Source organism: Staurois parvus, unplaced genomic scaffold (assembly GCF_062004578.1).
Source record: "Staurois parvus isolate SC_StPar_1 unplaced genomic scaffold, SC_StPar_1.0 ptg000463l, whole genome shotgun sequence".
Taxonomy (NCBI): domain Eukaryota; kingdom Metazoa; phylum Chordata; class Amphibia; order Anura; family Ranidae; genus Staurois; species Staurois parvus.
This window is the reverse complement of record NW_028318259.1, coordinates 235,729-261,201: the sequence shown is the minus strand read 5'-3', so window position 1 is coordinate 261,201 and position 25,473 is coordinate 235,729. Positions and strand designations below refer to the sequence as shown.

General features: G+C 47.4%; 1 protein-coding gene across 2 annotated transcripts in view; it reads left to right on the top strand.

Annotated features, from left to right (window-relative positions):
- The first annotated feature begins 5,477 nt into the window (after positions 1-5,477).
- The window catches only part of LOC149452800 (dnaJ homolog subfamily C member 3-like), a 42,255-nt gene continuing 22,259 nt past the window's right edge, over positions 5,478-25,473 (top strand). The window contains exons 1-7 of one of the 2 annotated variants that reach the window (XM_089688949.1): positions 5,478-5,616; positions 9,587-9,712; positions 11,287-11,397; positions 15,763-15,887; positions 18,610-18,684; positions 20,415-20,558; positions 24,924-25,105. In XM_089688949.1, the coding sequence (XP_089545075.1) occupies positions 9,631-9,712; positions 11,287-11,397; positions 15,763-15,887; positions 18,610-18,684; positions 20,415-20,558; positions 24,924-25,105 (719 nt within the window). In that variant the 5' untranslated portion in view covers positions 5,478-5,616; positions 9,587-9,630. The remainder of the gene's footprint in view (positions 5,617-9,586; positions 9,713-11,286; positions 11,398-15,762; positions 15,888-18,609; positions 18,685-20,414; positions 20,559-24,923; positions 25,106-25,473) is intronic. The other variant, XM_089688950.1, reaches the window with a different exon arrangement.

Genomic DNA, 25,473 nt, shown 5'->3' with positions numbered 1-25,473 from the left:
TCTGCTACAGGAACAAGCCGACTTTGCCGCATTGAGGGGTCAATGGATGGGGCCATGTATTGTAAAATCTTAGATGAGAACCTTCTTCCCTCAGCCAGAACACTGAAGATGGGTCGTGGATGGGTCTTCCAGCATGACAATGACCCAAAACACACGGCCAAGGCAACAAAGGAAGGCTCAAGAAGCAGCACATTAAGGTCTCAGTGGCCTAGCCAGTCTCCGGACCTTAATATGACTGAAAATCTGTGGAGGGAGCTAAAGCTTCAAGTTACCAACTACAGCCAAGGAACCTTAATGATTTAGAGAAGATCTATAAAGAAGAGTGGACCAAAATCCCTCCTGAGATGTGTGCAAACCTGGGGGCCAACTACAAGAAACGTCTGACCTCTGTCATTGCCAACAAGGCTTCCTCCACCAAGTACCAAGGCTAGGATCACACCTATGCAGTTTGCATTTGATCCATTTCTGCAGTGCTTTTTGCAGTCCGTTTTGCGTTTTTAAGCGTTGTGAGTTTTTTTTTTCTTGTTGCTAGGCGGATTAAAATGCACTACATGCTTTTCTGCAGCGTTTCCATTGAAGTCTATACTGTAGAACCAAAAATGCAACTTTTTGCACTTTAACCCCTTGCCTACCGGGCACTTATACTCCCTTCCTGCCCAGGCCAATTTCCAGCTTTCAGCGCTGTCACACTTTGAATGACAATTGCACGGTCATGCAACACTGTACCCATATGAAATTTATCATTTTTTGAGACAGACAGAGCTTTCTTTTGGTGGCATTTAATCACCTCGGGGATTTTTATTTTTTGCTAAACAAACCAAAACCCACTGAAATGTAAAAAAAAAAGGTTTTTCTTAGTCTTTGTTATAAAATTTTGTAAATTAAAATTTTCTTCTTCACTGATGTGCGCTAATGAGGCTGCAGTGATGGGCACTGATAGGCTGCACTGATGGGCACTGATAGGTGGCACTGATGGGCATTGACAGGCATCACTGATGGGCACTGAAAGGCAGCACTCATATATGGCACTGATAGGTGGCATTGATAGGCAGCACTGACTGGCACTGATACATGGCACTGACTGGAACTGTTAGGTGGCACTGATGGGCGGCACTGATTCGAAGCACTGATAGGTGGCACTGACTAGCACTGATAGGCTGCTCAGATGGGCACTGATATGTGGCATTGATGGGCACTGACAGGTGGCACTGATAAACGACACTGACTGGAACTGTTAGGTGGCACTGATTGGCAGCACTCATAGGCGTCACTGACTGGCACTGATAGTTGGCACTGAAAGGCTGCTCAGATGGGCACTGATATGTGGCACTGATGGGTACTGACAGGTGGCACTGGACAGGAAGGGGGTAAAAGTGTCCGGGACCCTGATGTAAGTGGGGACTATGATTTAAATTATGATGTAGAGAGGACTCTGATGGGGACCCTGATGTAGGGGGTGGACTCTGTTGGAAACGGTTATGTGAGGTGGGACTCTGATGGGGACCCTGATGTAAGGGGCGATCGTGTAAGGGAGCACTCTGTTGGGAGCCATTATGTAAGCTGGGACTCTAATGTAAGGGGGGACTCTGATGGAGAATCTGATGTAAAGGAAACCCTAATGTAAGGTGAGACTTTGAGAGGGACCCTGATACAAGAGACTCTGATGGGGATAATGGTGAGAGAGGGGACTCTAATGGGGACCCTGATGTAAAAGAGGACTCTAATAGGAACTATGGTGCAATTGTGGATTCTGATGGGGACCCTGATGCAACGGGGAACTCTGCAGTGGTCCCTAATGTAAGGTGGGGCTTTGAAGGTGACCCTTATACAAGGTGGAACTCTGATGTAAGGGAGGACTCTAATGGGAGCTATGGTGCAAGGGTGGATTCTGAAGGGGACCCTGTTTTAAACTATGATGTAGAGAGGACTCTGATGTAAGGGGGGACTCTGTTGGAAAGGGTTATGTGAGGTGGGACTCTGATGGGGACCCTGATGTAAGGGGGGACTCTGTTGGAAAGGATTATGTGAGGCGGGACTCTGATGTTGGGGGGGGGGGGGGACTCTGTTAGAAAGGATTATGTGAGGCGGGACTCTGATGTAGGGGGGACTCTGTTGGAGAGGATTATGTGAGGCGGGACTCTGATGTAGGGGGGACTCTGTTGGAGAGGATTATGTGAGGCGGGACTCTGATGTAGGGGGGGACTCTGTTGGAAAGGATTATGTGAGGTGGGACTCTGATGTAAGGGGGGACTCCGTTCTCCCTGCAGTGACAGATCCGATCCTCCCGGCTGCAGACATTGTATGACAACCTATGAGACCATCATACTGAGGACATCTAGTGGCAGAGAAGAGGAAGTGTTGTGTGTCGTCCTCCTACCTGACCTGCAGGCTGCAGAGCGTTGCGTCTTCCCTCCCCCGGAGGTCCTGTGGCGCCGCGTGTTCCCTGACACTGACAGCCGACGTGTTGTGCTCCCCGTTGCAGTGACAGGCTCTCTTGGCAGGAAGACACGTGTTCAGCACAGCGCGGATCTGTCTTTTTTTTCTCTCATTCGGGAGATTTCCCTTCACTTCCTGTCTCATCGCCAAGCAGGAAGTGAGAGGAAATCCCCCCCATAGTGATGGAATCCAATCATAGGTGCACCGTGGAGGGAGGGAAGTGATGGTGGCACGGCTGTCGGTGGATCGGATGGCGTTGATTGAAGCGTGTATGGCCATTGTGCGTACAACCAGCTGACGGCAGATCCCCAGACTGTACAATCAGATTGTATGGTGTGCGGGGAGATTTATGCCGGCCATAGAAGGGTCAAAAATCAGCCAATTTTCGCAGCGTTAGTGGGTTAATTGGCTGTTTTTTGGGCTTTTTGCGCATTTTTTTTATCGGGCATGTTGGAAAATTCACGGCTGATTTTGACGATCGTCCCGGCAATGATGGGCAAATCGTCCGATGCATTTACCAATAAAAAATCTGCGCATGAGCCGTGACCTGCAAGAAGAAGAAAAAGAAGAAAAAGAATTCCAGTCCGCTATTATCTTTTATATGAAAAGTCTTGCGGTTACAACATTGTATCCATTTGTATCCGAATAAAAACATCTGTATCCGAAATGGATACAAATAGATACAATGTTGCAACCGCAAGACTTTTCATATAAAAGATAATAGCGGACTGGAATTCTTCTTCTTCGTTTTCTTTTTCTTCTTTTTCTTTATTCTACGTCTTCTTTTTTTCTACTTCTTTTTTCTTCTTTTCTTCTTCTTCTTTTATTTCTTCTTTCTTCTTCTTTTTCTTCTTTTTTCTTCTTCTTTTTCTTCTTTTCTTTTTCTTCTACCACTTCTTTTTTTTCGTTATCTTTTTCTTCTTCTTCTACTTCTTTTATTCTTCTTATATATTCTCATGTATTGCTCCCCTGTCTCTACAAGAAACAGAAGTAATTATGGGGTTAAATGCCAGCCATAGACGGGACGAAAATCGGCCGATCCGAATAAAAACATATGTATTTGAAATGGATACAAATAGATACATTGTTGCAGCCGCAAGACTTTTCATATAAAATATAATAGCGGACTGGAATTCTTCTTCTTCTTTTCCTTCTTCTTTTTTCTTTTTCTTCTTCTTTTTTTCTGCTTCTTCTTTTTCTTCCTGTTTTTTCTTCTTCTTTCTCTTCTTCTTTTTCTTCCTCTTCTTCTTCTCCTTCTTTTTCGTCTTCTTCTTTTCTTCTTCTTATATATTCTTATGTATTGCTCCCCTATCCCTACAAGAGACAGAAGTAATTATGGGGTTAAATGCCGGCCATAGACAGGACGAAAATCGGCCAATTTTTTTACCGTTGGTGGTAACGTCGGCTGATCAAATGACCGATTTTTCATTTTTTAGAAAAAAAAAACAGCCGGTTTTCAACCCGTCTATGGCCTGCTTTTGGCTGTGTGTCTGGGGGGTTGGGGAGGGTCAGATGATGAGGGAAAAGGTGCCGGTATCACACAGGGCAGCTGATTCAGATTTGCAATGAATGGCAGAAAATGTGGCGGAAAGAATGACCTAGGGGGCACTGCAGAGCCTCATCCCTGGGCAGCTGACTCACAGGAGCGTGTGTGCATGTTTCCTTTTATTTCCTGTTGTGTCACCGGGACAGGAAATGAGGACAAATCTGCCAAATGGGGACACCGGGTCTGTCTACCCTGATTTCTTGAAGATTTCCATTTACTTCCTGTTGTGTCACCAGGACAGGAAATGAGGGTGATCTCTGCCAATGGGGACACCAGGTCTGTCTACCCTGATTTTCCAAAAGATGTCCTTTTACTTTCTACTGTGTCACCGGGACAGGAAATGAAGGGAAATCTGCCAATGGAGACACCAGTTCTACCAAACCCAATATCCCAATGGTTTCCTTTTACTTCCTATTGTGTCACCAGGACAGGAAATTAAGGTAAATCTGCCAATGGGAACACTGGGTCTGTCTACCTGGATTTCCCGAGGATTTCTTTTTACTTCCTGTTGTGTCACTTGGACAGGAAATGAGGGTAATCTCTGCCAATGGGGACACCGTTTCTGTCTACCCTGATTTCTTGAAGATTTCCATTTACTTCCTGTTGTGTCACCAGGACAGGAAATGAGAAAAAATCAGCCAATGGGGACACCGGGTCTGTCTACCCTGATTTCTTGAAGATTTCCATTCACTTCCTGTTGTGTCACCAGGACAGGAAATGAGGGTAATTTTGCCAATGGGGACACCGGGTCTATCTACCCTGATTTCTTGAAGATTTGCATTCACTTCCTGTTGTGTCACCAGGACAGGAAATGAGGGTAATCTCTGCCAATGGAGACACCGGGTTTGTCTACCCTGATTTTCCAAAGATGTCCTTTTACTTTCTGTTGTGTCACCAGAGCAGCAAATGAAGAGAAATCTGCGAATGGGGACACCAGTTCTACCAAACCCATTATCCCAATGGGTTCCATTTACTTCCTATTGTGTCATCGGGACAGGAAATGAGGAAAAATCTGCCAATAGGGACACTGAATCTGTCTACACTGATTTCCTTAGGATTTCTTTTTTACTTCCTGTTGTGTCACCGGGACAGGAAATGAAGAGAAATCTTCTGATGGGGACATCTAGGAGAGATTACCTCTGATTTCCTGTGGTGTATTTAGGACAGGAAGTAGAGAGAAATCTCCCCAGCGATACTCAATGATAGGAAGAATACCGCACTCTGCGCTCCAGGGGGCGCCCTCCTCACACCTTCATTCCACCACAGGCATTCCCCTGTCCAGCCAATCACGGTCACCGACAGGAGCCAATAGGAGCCGGGCAGGTGTCGAGCCTGCCAACCAATGAAAAGTGAAGAAGAAGGTCGGGCCAATCAGATGCATTCCACAGTGTCGCTAGGATACCTGGATGAAGAGAGTGGAGAGTAAAAGGAATGACTGACGGTAGATCAACACGGTTTCTGACATCTAACCAATCAGGAGAGCCCACGATATGGTAGCCTGGCGTCCGATTGGCCAGAGGGACCGGAAGTCTGGCGCTGGTTGGCGGGTGTGTAGTGGTGACATCCGGAAGCGGAAGTGGTGCGGGATCTGTAGGTACAGAGGATGTACAGTACAGAGTGACAGAGGAGAGCAGGTAATGTGTGTGCGCCCACCTGTGTGGTCATGTGACTGGCTGTGTACAGGTCACCATGGGGATGGGAGGGAGTTCTCAGGATGGCAGTGTACAGGGAGGGGGTGTGCTGGGTGATACTTCATTAGGTCCTCCTCACTGGGGGTTCTCTGGTCAGGGACTAGAATTTGTGTCCCTGTACTCCCTGTGGCCCAGTGTCCCCTGTTACCCAGTTTTGGTGACCCTGTGTCCCCTGTTGCCCAGTTTTGGTGACCCTGTGTCCCCTGTTGCCCAGTTTTGCTGGTCCTGTGTCCAACGTTGCCCAGTTTTGGTGGCCCGTTGCCAAGATTTGTTGGCTCTTTGTCCCCTGTTGCCCAATATTGGTGGTGCTGTGTCCCCCGTTGCCCAGTTTTGGTGGCCCTGTGTCCCCCGTTGCCCAGTTTTGGTGGCCCTGTGTCCAACGTTGCCCAGTTTTGGTGGCCCTGTGTCCAAATTTTGCCCAATCGTGGTGGCTCAGTGTCCCCTGTTGCCCAGTTTTGGTGACCCTGTGTTCCCCGTTGCCCAGTTTTGGTGACCCTGTGTCCCCCGTTGCCCAGTTTTGGTGACCCTGTGTCCCCCGTTGCCCAGTTTTGGTGACCCTGTGTCCCCCGTTGCCCAGTTTTGGTGACCCTGTGTCCCCTGTTGCCCAGTTTTGGTGGCCCTGTGTCCCCTGTTGCCCAGTTTTGGTGACCCTGTGTCCCCTGTTGCCCAGTTTTGGTGACCCTGTGTCCCCTGTTGCCCAGTTTTGCTGGTCCTGTGTCCAACGTTGCCCAGTTTTGGTGGCCCGTTGCCAAGATTTGTTGGCTCTTTGTCCCCTGTTGCCAAATTTTGCCCAATCGTGGTGGCTTAGTGTCCCCCGTTGCCCAGTTTTGGTGACCCTGTGTCCAACATTTTTGTCGTCCTGTTGCCCAGTCTTAGTGTCTCTGTGTACCCCGTTGCCCAGTTTTGATGGCCCCTTCCCCCCCCCAGCACCCAGGTGTGATGACTGCATGTCCCCCATCGCCTAGTTTTGGTGGCCCTCCCCCCCCCATCTTCCAGTTTTGGTCACTCCGTGCCTCCCATCATCCAGTTTTAGTGTCCCCATGTCCCCTGTCATCCAGTTTTGGTGGCCCAGTTTTAGTGGAACCTTTCCTTCCCCCCCTTACACATTTGTGGTGATCACGTGGCCCCTCCCCCCCATAATCCAGTATTGGTGTCACCATGTCTCTTGTTATCCAGTTTTGGTGTCCCCATGTCCCTTGTCAGCCAGTTTTGGTGGCCCCTTTCCTCCCCCTCACCCATTTGTGGTGACCCCGTGTCCCCTGTTGGCCCGTTTTGGTGACCCTTCCCCCCGTCATCCAGTTTTGGTGTCCCGTCATCCAGCTTTGGTGGCCCTGTGTCCCCCATTTCCCAATTTTGTTGGCCCCTTTCCTCCTCCCGTCACCTAGGTGTGGTGACCCCGTGTCTTCCATCACCCAGTTTTGGTGGGTCCTCCCTCCCATCGTCCAGTTTTGGCTGCTTCCGTGTCCCCCATCATCCATCTTTGGTGGTTCCCCTGCCCCAATAGTCCAGTTTTGGTGACCCCTTGCCCCAAGTTGTTTACTTTTGGGGACTTTCTGGGCCTAGTCTTCTTCCAGTTTTGCTGATCCCGAGTTCTTGGTGCTAATTTCTGGTGGCCATAACAGCCCAGTTGTCCAGTTTTGGTGCTCCATGCCCCCAGTCATCTAGGTTTGATTACTGTGTGGTCTCAGTTTCTACTTTTGGTGGGCCTGTTTGTTAGGTTTTAGGGATACCTAGGCCCTGCGTTCCATTTTTGGTGGCCCCCATGTCCCCAGTTCACTTTTGTGGACCATGTGCCCCCAGGCATCCAGTGTAGGTGTTCCTGTGTGCTTGGTCTGCTAGTTTTGGTATTCCCATTAACCCCTATGCTGGTCAAAGATGGCCATGACAGAGCCCAGTTGTCCACTTTTCTTGACTCCCACCCCACCAGTCATCTTGGTTCAGTTACAGCGTGGTCCCAGTTTCTAGTTTTGGTCACCCCATGGCCCTGTTCATTTAATTTTGGGGTCACCTGGCCCCCAGTCATCCAGTTTGGGAGGACACCTAGCCCCTTAGTCATCTAATTTTGGTCACCTTTTTACCCCCTTCCTTGGGGTAGAAGGTGATGTGCCGTCTTCTATAACCCACCCTGGTCATACACAGCCTTGATGTAGCGCCCCCTCTCTTATTAACCAGAAGTTTTCCCCGGAGTATTTCTGCACACTGGATGCTTCTTGTTTGTTGCTCCATTTCCTGTAAACCCAGAGAATGCAATCACCGTCATCTTCTGCACCATATCTGCAGGATTCATACACTATATTTCCAAAAGTATTGGCCCCGCCCTCCAAATCATGTGATTCAGGTGTTCCAATCCCCTCCATGGACACAGGTGTATACAATCCATCCCCTAGGCATACAGACTGCTTCTACAAACATTGGTGAAAGAATGGGTCGCTCTCAGGAGCTCAGTGACTCCAAGCGTGGTCCCGTGATAGGTGGCCACCTGGGCAATAAGTCCATCCGTGACATTTCCTGGCTACTAAATATTCCACACTCAACTGTTAGTGGGATTATAACAAAGTGGAAGCAACTGGGAACAACAGCCACTCAGCCACCAAGTGGTAGGCCACGTCACATGACAGGTCGGGGTCAGCGCATGGTGAAGCGCACAGTGCGCAGAAGTCACCAACTGTCTGCTGAGTCAATAGCTAAAGACCTCCAAACTTGGTGTGGCCTTCAGATGAGCCCAACAACAGTGCATGGAGAGCTTCATGGAATGGGTTTCCATGGCCGAGCAGCTGCATCCAAGCCTTACATCACCAAGTGCAATGCAAAGCGTTGGATGCCGTGGTGTAAAGCACGCCGCCACTGGACTCTAGAGCAGTGGAGACATGTTCTCTGGAGTGTCCAGCACACTTCTCTGGCAATCCTATGGATGAGTTTGGGTTTGGTGATTGCCAAGAGAACAGTGCTTGCCTGACTGCATTGTGCCAAGTGTGAAGTTTGTTGGAGGGGAGGATTATGGTGTGGGGTTGTATTTCAGGGGTTTGGCTTGGCCCCCTAGTTCCAGTGAAGGGAAATCTTAGGGTGTCAGCATACCAAGACATTTTGGACAATTTCATGCTCCCAACTTTGTGGGAAGAGTTTGGGGATGGCCCCTTCCTGTTCCAACATGACTGCGCACCAGTGCACAAAGCAAGGTCCATAAAGACATGGAGGAGCCAGTTTGGGGTGGAGGAACTTGACTGGCCTGCACAGAGTCCTGACCTCAACCCCATAGAACACCTTTGGGATGAATTAGAGCGGAGACTGCGAGCCAGGCCTCCTCCCCCGACATCAGTGCCTGACCTGACATATGTGCTTCTGGAAGAATGGTCCAACCTTCCCATAGACACCCTCCTAAACCTTGTGGACGGCCTTCCCAGAAGAGCTGAAGCTGTTATAGCTGCAAAGGGCGGGGCCAACTCAATATTGAACCCTACGGACTAAGACTGGGAGGCCATTAAAACCGCTTTCTTGCCGTCCAATAGCAGATATACTGCTACAGGGCAGCAGGGGTGCGCAAAATCACGTAGATATACGTAATTTTGCATTTCCGGGCAGGAGGTAGGGCATGAGCGCCCTACCCGCGCCGCTATTTGCAGCCTTGGCTGTCAATCCTTGGGTCCCGGCCGGTGATTGAGGAGCATTACCGAGGAAAGGAGAGAACTGTATGTAAACAATACAGATATCTCCCCTGTCAGCTCCTGCACACTGCTTTGCATGGCTTTGCATAAAGGCTGGAATGCCATTAGAGTTCATGTGCGTGTAAAGGCAGGCGGCCCAATACTTTTGGCAATTTATTTATGTGTGTGTGTGTGTGTATATGTGTGTGTGTGTGTGTATATATATATATATATATATATATATATATTTTTTTTTTTTTCTCCTCCATTAGCAGGAAGAGGACCGCGTCATCCCACACCAGACTGCCCAGCTGGCATGGAGAGAGATCGGCGCGGTATGAGCGGAGTCCTGTCCTCTCTCTCCCTCCTATGTGTCATCTTGGACCTTCAGCTGGATGGTGAGACTGTCATTAATTAGGACAATACTAACCAGAAGTGAGAACATTAAAAAAATAATATATGACCATCAGATAGAAAAAGGTCTGTAAATCCATTGTGAAGCGGACCTATGCTTAGTGAAACCATAATTATACACAAGGAACTGTTGCAGTAATATAATGCAGCATACTAGTCCTTAGATATGTTTTTTTGTTTTTTTTTTTTTCTTTCCATGCTAAGAACATGTAGTGGGGATGTACAAAGGTAGACATGTTTGGGGTCCAGCCTGTGTGACAACCTTGGTTCCCTCCATAGATGGTAAAGTACAGTATGTGGGTGAGTGTACCCACCAGGACATGTTTGGGGTCCAACCTGTGTGACAACCATGGCTCCCTCCATTGATGGTAAAGTACAGTGTGTGGGTGAGTGTAGCCACCAGGACATGTTTGGGGTCCATCCTGTGTGACAACCATGGCTCCCTCCATAGATGGTAAAGTACAGTATGTGGGTGAGTGTAGCCACCAGTACATATTTGGGGTCCAACCTGTGTGACAACCATGGCTCCCTCCATAGATGGTAAAGTACAGTATGTGGGTGAGTGTAGCCACCAGGACATGTTTGGGGTCCAGCCTGTGTGACAACCATGGCTCCCTCCATTGATGGTAAAGTACAGTGTGTGGGTGAGTGTAGCCACCAGGACATGTTTGGGGTCCAGCCTGTGTGACAACCATGGCTCCCTCCATAGATGGTAAAGTACAGTATGTGGGTGAGTGTAGCCACCAGGACATGTTTGGGGTCCAGCCTGTGTGACAACCATGGCTCCCTCCATTGATGGTAAAGTACAGTGTGTGGGTGAGTGTAGCCACCAGGACATGTTTGGGGTCCAGCCTGTGTGACAACCATGGCTCCCTCCATTGATGGTAAAGTACAGTGTGTGGGTGAGTGTAGCCACCAAGACATGTTTGGGGTCCAATCTGTGTGACAACCATGGCTCCCTCCATAGATGGTAAAGTACAGTGTGTGGGTGAGTGTAGCCACCAAGACATGTTTGGGGTCCAACCTGTGTGACAACCATGGCTCCCTCCATAGATGGTAAAGTACAGTGTGTGGGTGAGTGTAGCCACCAGGGAGTGTGTTTACAGGCAGGATCACCAGGTCAAAATAAAGGAAAAAATCCTGAAATAAAGAAAACTAACACCATATCTAAGGACCAGTAAGCCGCGATATATTACATTTTTGTTTTGGGGTTTACATACGCTTTAAAGGAGACGTGCTAAAAAACAGAGTTCATGCCGACTGGGGGTTCTAGACGCTGCAGTTTTCACTCAGATGTGTATTACTGTGCTGGAATTGGAAACGCAGCATTTGACAAGATAAGGACGCATTGATCTGCTTTCCCTGAAAACAAAACAGGATAAACTCCGCCTCTGAACTTCCGCATGTACTGCTCAGTTACAGTCAGTCTGGTTTTTCTGTTCTGCATTTCACATGTGTTCCGGAGCTGTTGTATGTGCGTTCAATTGACTCCAATTGTAAGCTTTCTGGGTGTTGTCCTGTAACCACTGTTCCCTGACCCATGTTATTTACCCTGCAGGATCACTGGCGGCCAGCCAGGCTGAAATAGAGAACCACCTGGAGATGGGCCGCAAGCTCCTGGCAGCGGGACAACTGGCCGAAGCGCTCTCACATTATCACTCTGCTGTGGGTGAGTGTAAACCCGTGATCACAGAGTTAAAGGGACCTGTCACCAACATGTCTGAGCTAAATCCAGCAATCAGCTAAGTACCTACAAGTGTGCCCATTGGTTACAATTCTGCTCGGATTCCCTTTTCAAGATAAAACATAATACACATTTATTCATTCTTTACTTATTACAGGTACTTATATAGCGCCGGCAATTTATGCAGTGCTGTACATATTATTATTGTTATTATACAGGATTATATATAGCGCCAACAGTTTGCTCAGCGCTTTACAATATAACGGGAGACAATACAGTTCAATACAAGAGGGATAGGAGGGCCCTGATCCTGGGAGCTTACAATCTAGGAGGGAGGGGCTAGTGGTACAAAAGGTAGTAACTGTGGGGAATGGACTGGTTGGAAGAGTAGAAGATACCATTATTAGCTGAGGGCAGGATAGGCTTCCCTGAAGAGATCGCCTAAAAGTGAGCAGAGTAGGCGATAGTCTGATAAATTGGGGTAGAGAGTTCCAGAGGATGGGGGAAGCTCTGGAGAAGTCCTGGAGACGAGCATGGGAGGAGGAGACAAGGGAGCTAGAGAGTAGGAGGTCTTGCGAGGAGCGGAGAGTACGGTTTGGGTGATATTTGGAGACAAGATCGGTGATGTACTTTGTGGCAGAGTTATAAATGGCTTTATATGTTATTGTTAAATGTTTTGAATTTTATCCATTGGGCAACGGGAAGCCAGTGGAGGGATTGGCAGAGAGGGGTGGAGGACACTGAGTGGAGGCCAGTGGAGGGATTGGCAGAGAGGGGTGGAGGACACTGAGTGGAGGCCAGTGGAGGGATTGGCAGAGAGGGGTGGAGGACACTGAGTGGAGGTCAGTGGAGGGATTGGCAGAGAGGGGTGGAGGACACTGAGTGGAGGCCAGTGGAGGGATTGGCAGAGAGGGGTGGAGGACACTGAGTGGAGGCCAGTGGAGGGATTGGCAGAGAGGGATGGAGGACACTGAGTGGAGGCCAGTGGAGGGATTGGCAGACAGGGATGGAGGACACTGAGTGGAGGCCAGTGGAGGGATTGGCAGAGAGGGGTGGAGGACACTGAATGGAGGTCAGTGGCGGGATTGGCAGAGAGGGGTGGAGGCCAGTGGAGGGATTGGCAGAGAGGGATGGAGGACACTGAATGGAGGTCAGTGGAGGGATTGGCAGAGAGGGGTGGAGGACACTGAGTGGAGGCCAGTGGAGGGATTGGCAGAGAGGGATGGAGGACACTGAATGGAGGTCAGTGGAGGGATTGGCAGAGAGGGGTGGAGGACACTGAATGGAGGCCAGTGGAGGAATTGGCAGAGAGGGGTGGCAGATACAGAACGGTTAGTAAGGTGGATGATTCTGGAAGCAGCATTAATGATAGACTGAAGAGGGGATAGCCTGCGATGAGGTCGGCCAATGAGGAGGGAGTTACAATAGTCAAGGCGAGATATAACCAGGGAGTGAATAAGTTGCTTAGTGGTTTCTGAGGTTAGGAACGGGCATATCTTGGAGATGTTGTGGAGGTTGGAGATGTTGCGGAGATGAAGTCTACAAGATTTGGACAGTGATTGGATTTGGGGCTGAAAGAACAGATGGGAGTCTAGGATTACACCTAGTACCCTGGCATGAGGGGAGGGACTGATGGTTGTATTATTGATCTTGATAGAGAAGTCAGGGAGGGGGCACGGGCTGGAGGGAATACTAAGAGCTCAGTTTTGGATAGATTGAGTTTGAGGAAGTGGAGTGACATCCATGCCGATATGTCGCTTAGTAGGTTAGTAATATTGTACATTCACATCAGTCCCTAACCCTCAAGGGGTGTACAATCTAAGGTCCCTAACCCTCAAGGGGTGTACAATCTAAGGTCCCTAACCCTCAAGGGGCGTACAATCTAAGGTCCCCAACTCACATTCATACATACACATACTAGGGACAATTTAGACAGGAGCCAGTTAACCTACCAGCTTGTCTTTGGAGTGTGGGAGGAAACCTGTGCAGGCACAGGGAGAACATGCAAAGTCCAGGCATGTGGTGCCGTGGTTGGGATTCGAACCAGTGACCCTAGTACTGCCAGGTGGAAGTGCTAACCATTTAGCCACTGTACTGCTATACATAAAACTTACCGCTCCGGGCGTAGGGTGTTCTCCATGATCAGTACTACTTCCCCAATAGTCACATAGGATAAAAATCCACTTTGTGATTTGCCTTTACAAGAACATATATTACCTTGTAAAAGCAGCAATGACATTATTGCTGTTCTGTACATAGCCTGTTCAGAGATCAGAGCTGTGGGAGGGGCCCAGCAGCTTCAACCACTACATGAAGGGATTGGAGACAAGACCAGTCACCCTGCACAAGGAGAGAGAGCAGCAGTGACCAGTCTTTAATATAGAAGGGGGCAGAGAGAAGACCAGTCACCTTGTACAATTAGAGACAGCAGCAGTTACTGGTCTTTATTACTGGAGATGGCAGAGAGAAGACCAGTCACCTTGCACAAGGAGAGAGAGCAGCAGTGACCAGTCTTCTATACAGGAGAAGACGGAGAGAAGACCAGTCAGCTTGCACAATTAGAGAGAGCAGCAGTTACTGGTCTTTATTACAGGAGGGGGCAGAGAGAAGACCAATGACCTTGCACAAGGAGAGAGAGCAGCAGTGACTGGTCTTTATTACAGGAGGGGGGCGGAGAGAAGACCAATCGCATTGCACAAGGAGAGAGAGCAGCAGTGACTGGTCTTTATTACAGGAGGGGGCAGAGAGAAGACCAATCGCATTGCACAAGGAGAGAGAGCAGCAGTGACTGGTCTTTATTACAGGAGGGGGCAGAGAGAAGACCAGTGACCTTGCACAAGGAGAAAGAGCAGCAGTTACTGGTCTTTATTACAGGAGGGAGCGGAGAGAAGACCAGTGACCTTGCACAAGGAGAGAGAGAGCAGCATTGACTGGTCTTTATTACAGGAGGGTGTAGGGTAGCTTTTCTCAACTGAGGCTTCTTAAGCAACTGAAGCTTGCTCTGGGTTCCTCGAGCAATTTCTGCTTCTCAGCTCAGTGTCCACTAACACCGTTGGTCTTTTTAGCTACAGTATCTGTAAGGTAGTAATTCTTCCCACTGACCACAAGTGTGAGGAGCATCCTTCCTCAACCAGGGTTCCATGGAACCGTTCCTCCGGAGGTTGCTGGGGGTTCCTTAAGCAATGAGCAGTTACTGCCTCTCAGATAAGTTCCCTCTGACACCGTTGATCTTTTTTGCTCTCTGTAAGGGGAGATTTTCCCCAATGAGCACGCATGTATGGAGCATTCTTCTCACTCACCATTATGCTGCTCTATTGGAGACTGGATAGTTTTTTCTCAAGGGTTCCTCTGTGTTAAAAAGGTTCAGAAGGTCTGTTGATGTAGGGTGTTGGTGTAGGGTGTTGGCTCGCCTTTTCTTTTTTCATGAAAAGGTGAACTTTAACTTTCAAAAGCTAGACTATATATGTGATTACACTGCAGAGAGTAGTAGTCAGGCCTCACAATTCCCTCTGTGTGGACACGATGGCTCACTAATGCCTTATTTTGCAGATGGAGACCCCAATAATTACCTGACTTATTACAAACGGGCCACCGTCTATTTGACGATCTGTAAGGTAGTAATTCTTCTCAATGACCACAAGTGTGGGGAACATCCTTCCTCAACCAGGGTTCCATGGAACCCTACCGTTCCTCCGGAGGGTGCTGGGGGTTCCTTGAGCAATGAGCAGTTACTGCCTCACAGATAAGTTCCCTCTGACACCATTGATCTTTTTTGCTCTCTGTAAGGGGAGATTTTCCCCAATGAGGACGCATGTATGGAGCATTCTTCTCAATCACCTTCATGCTGCTCTCTTTGAGACTGGATAGTTTTTTTTTCAAGGGTTTCTCTGTGTTAAGAAGGTTCTGAAGGGCTGTTGGCGTAGGGTGGTGGCGTAGGGTGGTGGCGTAGGGTGCTGGCGTTGGGAGCTGGCGTTGGGAGGTGGCGTAGGGTGGTGGCGTAGGGTGGTGGCGTTGGGTGTTGGCGTAGGGTGTTGGCGTAGGGTGTTGGCATAGGGTGGTGGCGTAGGGTGGTGGCGTTGGGTGTTGGCGTAGGGTGTTGGCGTAGGGTGTTGGCGTAGGGTGTTGGCGTAGGGTGTTGGCGTAGGGTGGTGGCGTAGGGTGGTGGCGTAGGGTGGTGGCGTAGGGTGGTGGCGTAGGGTGCTGGCTCACCTTTTCTTTTTTCACAAAAAGGCGAACTTTAACTTTTAAAAGCAAGACTACATATGTGATTACACTGCAGGGAGTAGTAGTCGGGCCTCACAATTCCCTCTGTGTGGACACGATGGCTCACTGTAATGCCTTATTTTGCAGATGGAGACCCCAAAAATTACCTGACGTATTACAAACGGGCCACCGTCTATTTGGCGATGGGAAAGTTCAAATCTGCTCTTCCAGATCTCAGCAAAGCCATCGACCTGAAGCCAGACTTCCTGGCTGTAAGTTATTGAATCTAATTCCTGCCTCAACAAAGATACATTGTGTGGGAAATTTGCAAAAACTGAAGCACTCAGAATCTGGTACAGCTGTGCATGGTAGCCAATCAGCTTCTAACTTCAGCTTGTTCAATTAACACCTTCCCGCCCAGCCTATAGCAGATTGACGGCCAAGCGGGACACTCGACGTTGTGACTGGGTGCAATATGACGTCCTGTCAAAACGAGCCGCAGTGGCTCGATCTGTCACCGGTTGTGTCCGCGGGACACAGCCAATGGCATATTACTACACCGGCCCGTTGCCAGTGTCATGTGACCGCTGTGACCAATCACAGCAGATCACATGTCAATTGTATACAATGGATGGCTTCCTGTCATGCCCATCCATTGTATACAATTATGTTGTTGGCTATGACTGGTCAAGGTAGTCACATGACACAGACAGGGCCAATCGCAGCCCATCTGTATCATGTGATCAGCTTTGCCCAATCACAGCTAATCACAACAAAAGACTGAATGAATCAGTTTCATTCAGTAACAATGATTGCAAATATCCATGAAATACATCGGTATTAGCAATCATAATGTGTTTTTAAAAAAAAAAAATCCTGATCACTTGCCCAGAGTAGTTCAATGTTACTATGGTAACGTATTGCTTTGGTCACAGTGTGCTGAAAAATGAAATGGTGAAAAAATTTAATAACAAATAATAGAAACATTTGAAAAAAAAATACAAATTCAATTATTAGTATTATTTTCACCAAAGAAATGTAGCAGAATACATTGGGACCTAAATTTATGCAGAAATGTTATTTGTTTGCAAAATTTTATAACAGAAAATGAAGAAAAGTGCTTTTTTTTCAAATGTTTCAGGTGTTTTTTGTTTTATTTAGCAAAAAAATAAAGCTCAGTTGTGATTGTATACCACATTTGTGTGAAAAAAATGATAAAAATTTCAGGTACAGTGTTGTATGACCGCGCAATTGTCATTCAAAGTGCAACAACGCTGAAAGCTGAAAATTGGCCTGGGCAGGAAGGGGGTGTAAGTGCCCGGTACTGATGTGGTTAAGCTTTGACAATAAAACCTGGAAGCTGATTTGTTTCTCTGCAGAGCTGCACCAGATTTTGCACTCTCCCATTTTCGTAAATGTCGCCCATAGTGTACAGGTATTGAAGATCAGGTTTGTTCCTGATGTAACGGTCTGCCCAGTGCTACGTGTGAGTCACTATAAAGGACTGTTAAACTGGAGCTCCATCCAAAACCTTTTTTTCTGAGGAGAGAGTCAGATTTGATTAGCTACATCTTTTTATGTCCTTTTCCATCTTTATAAAGTTCCATTACCTTGTTACGCAGGACTTTTGACAGTTCTTTTCTGCTCCCCATGGCTCAGTATCTAGCCTAGTCAGTGCTTCCACGTAAGTGCTAACAAACTCATTGACTATTTATACACTGACACTAATTGCAATTTAAAAAGCCACAGATATGGGACATTAATCTCTAATTGGCATTGTAACCCGTGTGTGTCACCTCGTGTGACTGCACCAAGGCCGAACATTCCAGGGGGCGGAGACTTCTGATCCAGGGGGTGGAAACTTCTGATCCGGGCCATTTGGGTGTTTTCTGTTATCATTAGGATTTAAAAAGGAGCCAAACAACTATTTGATAATAAATGGCTTCCTATGATCATCATCCTTCAATAAAAGAGCATTTTTTGGCACGATCAGTCATATTTTCAATATCAATGCCAAAATTTCACAATTTCTGCCAGGGGAGGCAAACTTTTGAGCACAATTGTATCTCCTTTTTTTTTTTCTTCTTCACACAAATAGAGCATTCTTTTGGTGGTATTTGATCACCACTGGGTTTTTCATTTTTTACTTTATTAATGGGAAAAAAAATCCCCAAAAGTTTTCTAAAAGAAATATATATATTTTTTACTTTCTGTTCTATAGCATAAATTCAAATGTATTCATAAATTTAGGCCAAAATGTATTGTGCTACATGTCTTTGGTAAAAAAAAAAAGAAAAATCCCAATAAGTGTATAATGATTGGTTTGTGTGAAAGTTATAGCATCTACAAACTATGGTGTGTATATATGTATGTATATATGTGTATATATATATATATATATATATATATATATATATATATATTTATATATTATATAGTGGAATTTTAAATTTTTTTATACTAACAAGCGTTATCAGCGACTTGTTATAGTGGGACTGTGGTAGTGCTGCGGGCAATCTGGCACTAGGTGGGAACTGCCTGTCACTGATATCACCAGTGACACTAATACAATGATCAGTGATCATACTATACATGGTCACTGTACTAATGACACTGGCTGGGAAGGGGTTAACATCTCTTGTAATCAAGGGATTAAGTGTGGGTCTAACAAGTGTTAATATGTGTATTATGTGCTGCTTTTTTCTAAAAATATCTTTTTTTCTTCTTCCTGCATGAATTTCAGAGATTGTTTCTTCTGTACAGAGCCCTGTGTTGATTGTCAACAGAGGGCTGTGGGCTGTGATTGGACACAACCGATCAGCAGGTCCCTGCCATGAATCGTTGACCGGGACCTGCTGACAAACTACACAGAGGGAGTCTGCAGGTGGGAACACACATGTGCCCATACGTCCCGCTCGTCCGTAGTACATTGCAGGCAGGCGGTCTGCAAACTTTGATATGTTTTTACATCTTCTTCCTGTATATTGTCACCAGGCCAGACTCCAGAGAGGAAACATCCTTCTGAAGCAAGGGGACACACAGGATGCTGAGGAGGATTTCCGGGCTGTGGTGAGTATGAAGTCTCGGTGATGTCACTGGTCTCTAGTGATTGGACTAGCTATGTTCTCATGAATATGAAGTGTCAGTGATGTCACTGTTCTCTAGTGATTGGACAGGTTGTGTACTCATGAATATGAAGTGTCAGATGAATATGAAGTGTCGGTGATGTCACTGGTCTCTAGTGATTGGACGGGCTGTGTTCTCATCAATATGAAGTGTCGGTGATGTCACTGGTCTTTAGTGATTGGACGGGCTTTATTTCCAGGAATAGGAAGTGTCCGTGATGTCACTGGTCTCTAGTGATTGGATGGGCTGTGTTCTCATGAATATGAAGTGTTGGTGATGTCACTGGTCTCTAGTGATTGGACAGGCTGTGTTCTCATCAATGTGATGTCACTGGTCTCTAATGATTGGACAGGCTGTGTTCTCATCAATATGAAGTGTCGGTGATGTCACTGGTCTCTAGTGATTGGACAGGCTGTGTTCTCATCAATATGAAGTGTCGGTGATGTCACTGGTCCTTAGTGATTGGACCAGCTGTGTTCTCATGAATATGAAGTCTCAGTGATGTCACTGGTCTCTAGTGATTGGATGGGCTGTGTACTCATGAATATGAAGTGTCGGTGATGTCACTTGTCTCTAGTGGTTGGGCGGGCTGTGTACTCATGAATATGAAGTGTCGGGGCGATCACTGGTCTCTAGTGATTGGACGTGCTATGTTCTCATGAATATAAAGTGTTGGTGCTGTCACTGGTCTCTAGTGATTGGATGGGCTGTGTTCTCATGAATATGAAGTGTTGGTGAGGTCACTGGTCTCTTGTGATTGGACGAGCTATGTTCTCATGAATATGAAGTGTCGGTGATGTCACTGGTCTCTGGTGATTGGACGGGCTGTGTTCTCATGAATATGAAGTGTCGGTGATGTCACTGGTCTCTAGTGATTGGATGGGCTGTGTTCTCATGAATATGAAGTGTTGGTGAGGTCACTGGTCTCTTGTGATTGGACGAGCTATGTTCTCATGAATATGAAGTGTCGGTGATGTCACTGGTCTCTGGTGATTGGACGGGCTGTGTTCTCATGAATATGAAGTGTCGGTGATGTCACTGGTCTCTAGTGATTGGATGGGCTATGTTCTCATGAATATGAAGTGTCAGTGATGCCACTGGTCTCTAGTGGTTGGGCGGGCTGTATTCTCATGAATATGAAGTGTCGGGGCGATCACTGGTCTCTAGTGATTGGACGGGCTGTGTTCTCATGAATATGAGGTGTGGGTAAGGTCACTGGTCCTTAGTGATTGGATGGGCTGTATTGCCATGAATATGACGTGTCAGTCGTGAATATGAAGTGTCGGTGATGTCACAGGTCTCTAGTAATTGGACGGGCTGTGTTCTCATGAATATGAAGTGTCGGTGATGTCACTGGTCTCTAGTGATTGGACGAGCTATGTTCTCATGAATATGAAGTGTCGGTGATGTCACGGATTGGTTGCTGTTAATGATTTCAGTCATAGTCATATGTAAATGTCTTTTCTCTGAGATGCATAAGAAATTTTTTACTTTTTCTTTGTTTTATAAACTTTGTACTTTGTACCTCTTACAGATATGAAATTTATTTTTCTTCTGGCAGGTGGAGCTCAGGAAGCATCAATAATAATTTTCCCTTCTCTCCTAATAACAATGTTCTCTTTTAATTCAGCTGTACAAATGATTTTTTTTTTTTTTTTGCCTTTTCCCAACAGTTGCTTAGCAGCCCAACCAATGAGGAAGCAAAGAACCAGCTGGATCGAGTGAGAGAGGTGCAGGAGAGGCGGGAAGAGGCATGGGCAGCCTACGACAGAGAGGATTATGGGGAAGCAATCGGCTTGCTAGAGAAAGTGATTGAGGTAATGAGCGGACGGCGTCTGTCGCTTGTGCCAACCTCCTAATTTACCCGCACTGCCTGGATTTGTATTTCTGGCAGTCATTGTGCTACACACCTCTGCTTGCTGGTTGGTAGATCACTCCGCCGCTTCTTGATTTAGCTTGGCTTTTTCCTATGTCACCCCCCCCCCCCCCCCCCCCGCTCACTAGACATAGAGGGGGACGGCTCTGATTCTCTATACGGTGAGAGGAATGGACACAGGAGGCTGAATTTAAATGCTGCAGCTTATATTTTACCTTCCCGGGTCCCTCTGTTCCTGCTTGCTAAAGACATTTTTAAATAAAGCTTTTTCAATTTTAAAGACAAACTTTATTTTAGATCCAGAGATGTAAATTATGTATTACAGGTACTTCTATAACGCCATCAAGGGCGTACAATCTAAGGTCCCTAACCCTCAAGGGGTGTACAATCTAAGGTCCCTAACCCTCAAGGGGTGTACAATCTAAGGTCCCTAACCCTCAAGGGGCGTACAATCTAAGGTCCCTAACCCTCAAGGGGTGTACAATCTAAGGTCCCTAACCCTCAAGGGGTGTACAATCTAAGGTCCCTAACCCTCAAGGGGCGTACAATCTAAGGTCCCTAACCCTCAAGGGGCGTACAATCTAACGTCCCTAACCCTCAAGGGGCGTACAATCTAAGGTCCCTAACCCTCAAGGGGAGTACAATCTAAGGTCCCTAACCCTCAAGGGGGGTACAATCTAAGGTCCCTAACCCTCAAGGGGCGTACAATCTAAGGTCCCTAACCCTCAAGGGGCGTACAATCTAAGGTCCCTAACCCTCAAGGGGGGTACAATCTAAGGTCCCTAACCCTCAAGGGGGGTACAATCTAACGTCCCTAACCCTCAAGGGGCGTACAATCTAAGGTCCCTAACCCTCAAGGGGCGTACAATCTAAGGTCCCTAACCCTCAAGGGGGGTACAATCTAAGGTCCCTAACCCTCAAGGGGCGTACAATCTAAGGTCCCTAACCCTCAAGGGGCGTACAATCTAACGTCCCTAACCCTCAAGGGGCGTACAATCTAAGGTCCCTAACCCTCAAGGGGCGTACAATCTAAGGTCCCTAACCCTCAAGGGGCGTACAATCTAAGGTCCCTAACCCCCAAGGGGCGTACAATCTAAGGTCCCTAACCCTCAAGGGGCGTACAATCTAAGGTCCCTAACCCCCAAGGGGCGTACAATCTAAGGTCCCTAACCCTCAAGGGGCGTACAATCTAAGGTCCCTAACCCTCAAGGGGCGTACAATCTAAGGTCCCTAACCCTCAAGGGGTGTACAATCTAAGGTCCCTAACCCTCAAGGGGCGTACAATCTAAGGTCCCTAACCCTCAAGGGGCGCACGATCTAAGGTCCCTAACCCTCAAGGGGCGCACGATCTAAGGTCCCTAACGCTCAAGGGGTGTACGATCTAAGGTCCCTAACGCTCAAGGGGTGTACAATCTAAGGTCCCTAACCCTCAAGGGCCGTACAGTCTAAGGTCCCTAACCCTCAAGGGGCGTACAGTCTAAGGTCCCTAACCCACATTCATACATACACATACTAGGGACAATTTAGACAGGAGCCAGTTAACCTACCAGCATGTCTTTGGAGAGTGGGAGGAAACCGGAGTACCCGGAGGAAACCCACGCAGGCACAGGGAGAACATGCAAACTCCAGGCAGGTGGTGCCGTGGGTGGGATTCGAACCCTAGTACTTCCAGGCGGAAGTGCTAACCATTTTGCCACTGTGCTTCCCTGATCCAATACTGGATCATTGTGCTTCTTTATCTAATGCAAGCCTATCATAAAAGATGGGAGGAGCCAGCTATAACTCTCACGTAAACCAATTTAATTTACACGTATTGGGATTTTTTTTTTTATAGCAAAGACACGGAGCAGAATACATTTTGGCCTAAATTTATGATGTAATTTTTTTTTTTTTTTTTTTTTTTTATTTTACTGGATATGTTTAATAGCAAAAAGTCAAAAATATTGTTTTGTTTTTCGTTTTTTTGTTTTTTTTCAAAATTGTCAGTCATTATTTGTTTATAGCACAAAAAATAAACGCACAGGAGATCAAATACCACCGAAGCTCCATATGTAGGAAAAAAAAGGACATAAATTTCATTAGCATACAGTATTGCATGACTGCGCAATTGTCAGTTAAAGTAACGCAGCGCCGTATCGCAAAAAATGGCCTGGTCAGGAAGGGGGGGGGGGGGATCCTCTGGAGGGCGAGGGGTTAATTATAATATGGGGTTGTACACAATGGTGTTGGAGTGCTGTGTGTCTGTTTCTGTTATGGTTACATTGTTCTTGTTAAGATACAGCTTTTATCTTGACTGATTTTTATTATTTTTTTTATTAATTCTATTATTTTATTTTATTATGCTGTAAACTGCTGAGAGTACAAGTCTGCTCTCTTGCCATGCTTTGCTGCTACATTATTCTTAGGGCTCATTTGCATCTACTGCTTCAACATGCTTTTTTGATGCTTCTGTAGTACTTTTTTTAAGCTTTAATATAGGTTGGCAAAGTGTGTGTGTTCATTATTACCCTCGTCCAGCAGATCCCCGGCTCTTTAGTACCCTCGCCCAGCAGATCCCCAGCTCATTAGTGCCTTCGCCCAGCAGATCCCCAGCTCATTAGTGCCTTCGTCCAGCAGATCCCCAGCTCATTAGTGCCTTCGTCCAGCAGATCCCCGGCTCTTTAGTACCCTCGCCCAGCAGATCCCCGGCTCTTTAGTACCCTCGCCCAGCAGATCCCCGGCTCTTTAGTACCCTCGCCCAGCAGATCCCCGGCTCTTTAGTACCCTCGCCCAGCAGATCCCCGGCTCTTTAGTACCCTCGCCCAGCAGATCCCCGGCTCTTTAGTACCCTCGCCCGGCAGATCCCCGGCTCTTTAGTACCCTCGCCCGGCAGATCCCCGGCTCTTTAGTACCCTCGCCCGGCAGATCCCCGGCTCTTTAGTACCCTCGCCCGGCAGATCCCCGGCTCTTTAGTACCCTCGCCCGGCAGATCCCCGGCTCTTTAGTACCCTCGTCCAGCAGATCCCCGGCTCTTTAGTACCCTCGTCCAGCAGATCCCCGGCTCTTTAGTACCCTCGTCCAGCAGATCCCCGGCTCTTTAGTACCCTCGCCCAGCAGATCCCCGGCTCTTTAGTACTCTCGCCCAGCAGATCCCCGGCTCTTTAGTACCCTCGCCCAGCAGATCCCCGGCTCTTTAGTACCCTCGCCCAGCAGATCCCCGGCTCTTTAGTACCCTCGCCCAGCAGATCCCCGGCTCTTTAGTACCCTCGCCCAGCAGATCCCCGGCTCTTTAGTACCCTCGCCCAGCAGATCCCCGGCTCTTTAGTACCCTCGCCCAGCAGATCCCCGGCTCTTTAGTACCCTCGCCCAGCAGATCCCCGGCTCTTTAGTACCCTCGCCCAGCAGATCCCCGGCTCTTTAGTACCCTCGCCCAGCAGATCCCCGGCTCTTTAGTACCCTCGCCCAGCAGATCCCCGGCTCTTTAGTAACCCCCGGCTTTGCTCATCCTCCTCTTTCTATGGTTCCTGCTTACCTTCCACTATTTTGCTCCTATGCTGGGCACCAAGTGTGACATCTGCTAGTTTCTTGTGCTCTGGTCCTCCAGCTCTGCTGATCCTCTGACACTCAGTCCTCTCTCTCCAGTTGAGACTCACCTTCCGCTATAGCATTCCCATGTTGCACACCACTCGTGCCATCTGCTAGTTGCTCTGCTGCACACCGGATGGGATAACTGCACCAGACCCTCCCAGAATATATACATATGTGATCCAAAAGTGACTGCTGCTGATGTCTTTCCGGTTTGCGTGTTGGTTTCCCAGTGCATCCTGTGATATCTCATACCCGCAATACCTGCAAAACAAAGTGAAGCTAACGCTGCATAAATGCCTCTCAAAAGTTTCAGGTGCTGGGAGCTAGCTTTGTCATAGACTTCTATGGAGGCTTTGGAGATGCTTTGAAGCACCAAGAAAGCGACATGGGGTATCATTTTTGAAGCGTACATAATGTGTAAACTAGACTGTAAGTTTATCATTTTACTTAATAACGGATGCTTTGATTGGCATTCAGAGTGCTTTAACAAAGTTGCCTCAAAATGGCGCATTAGACACGGTGTAAACGAGCCCTTCCTGTATTCATTTGTATTTGTTTCCATCCATGTCATTCATGTATGTCGCCGTATGTTCTCTGCACACATATCAGGACTGATTTCTACATTTTAAGTATTTTTTTTAATTTTATTTTTCATGTATTAAATTTACAGTATATAGCTTGTGATTTTTAATGTTCTACAGTACTACCACTGAAGTTTTTATTTATCTTGAATTTTTAGTTTTCTCCTTGGGATCCCAGTGTTCGGGAGCTGAGGTCTGAGTGTTATCTCAGAATTGGAGATCTGAACAAGGCCATCCAGGACCTCAAGCCAACAACCAAACTCCGGAATGACAACAGAGCCGCCTTCCTCAAACTCAGCCGCCTTTACTACACAATGGGAGAGCACGAGGAGAGCCTGAGGTGAGGAGGATGTATTACGCCATGGGGAGACATGTGGGAAGGATCTATTATATCCAATTAAAGAGAGAATGAGGCCCCATGTACACGGGACACTTCTGAACGATGGAAACTGACTGCTGAAAAACATAGGTTAAAAAACGTCTGTTTAGCCGTGTTTGCATAACGTGAATATGCGCGTTTGCGTTTAGAAGCGTTTTTTAACCCCTCGCCTACAGGGCACTTATACCCCCTTCCTGCCCAGGCCAATTTCCAGCTTACAGCGCTGTCGCACTTTGAATGACAATTGCGCAGTCAAACAACACTGTACCCATATGACATTTTTATCATTTTTTTGTGACAAGAGTTTTCTTTTGGTGGTATTTAATCAC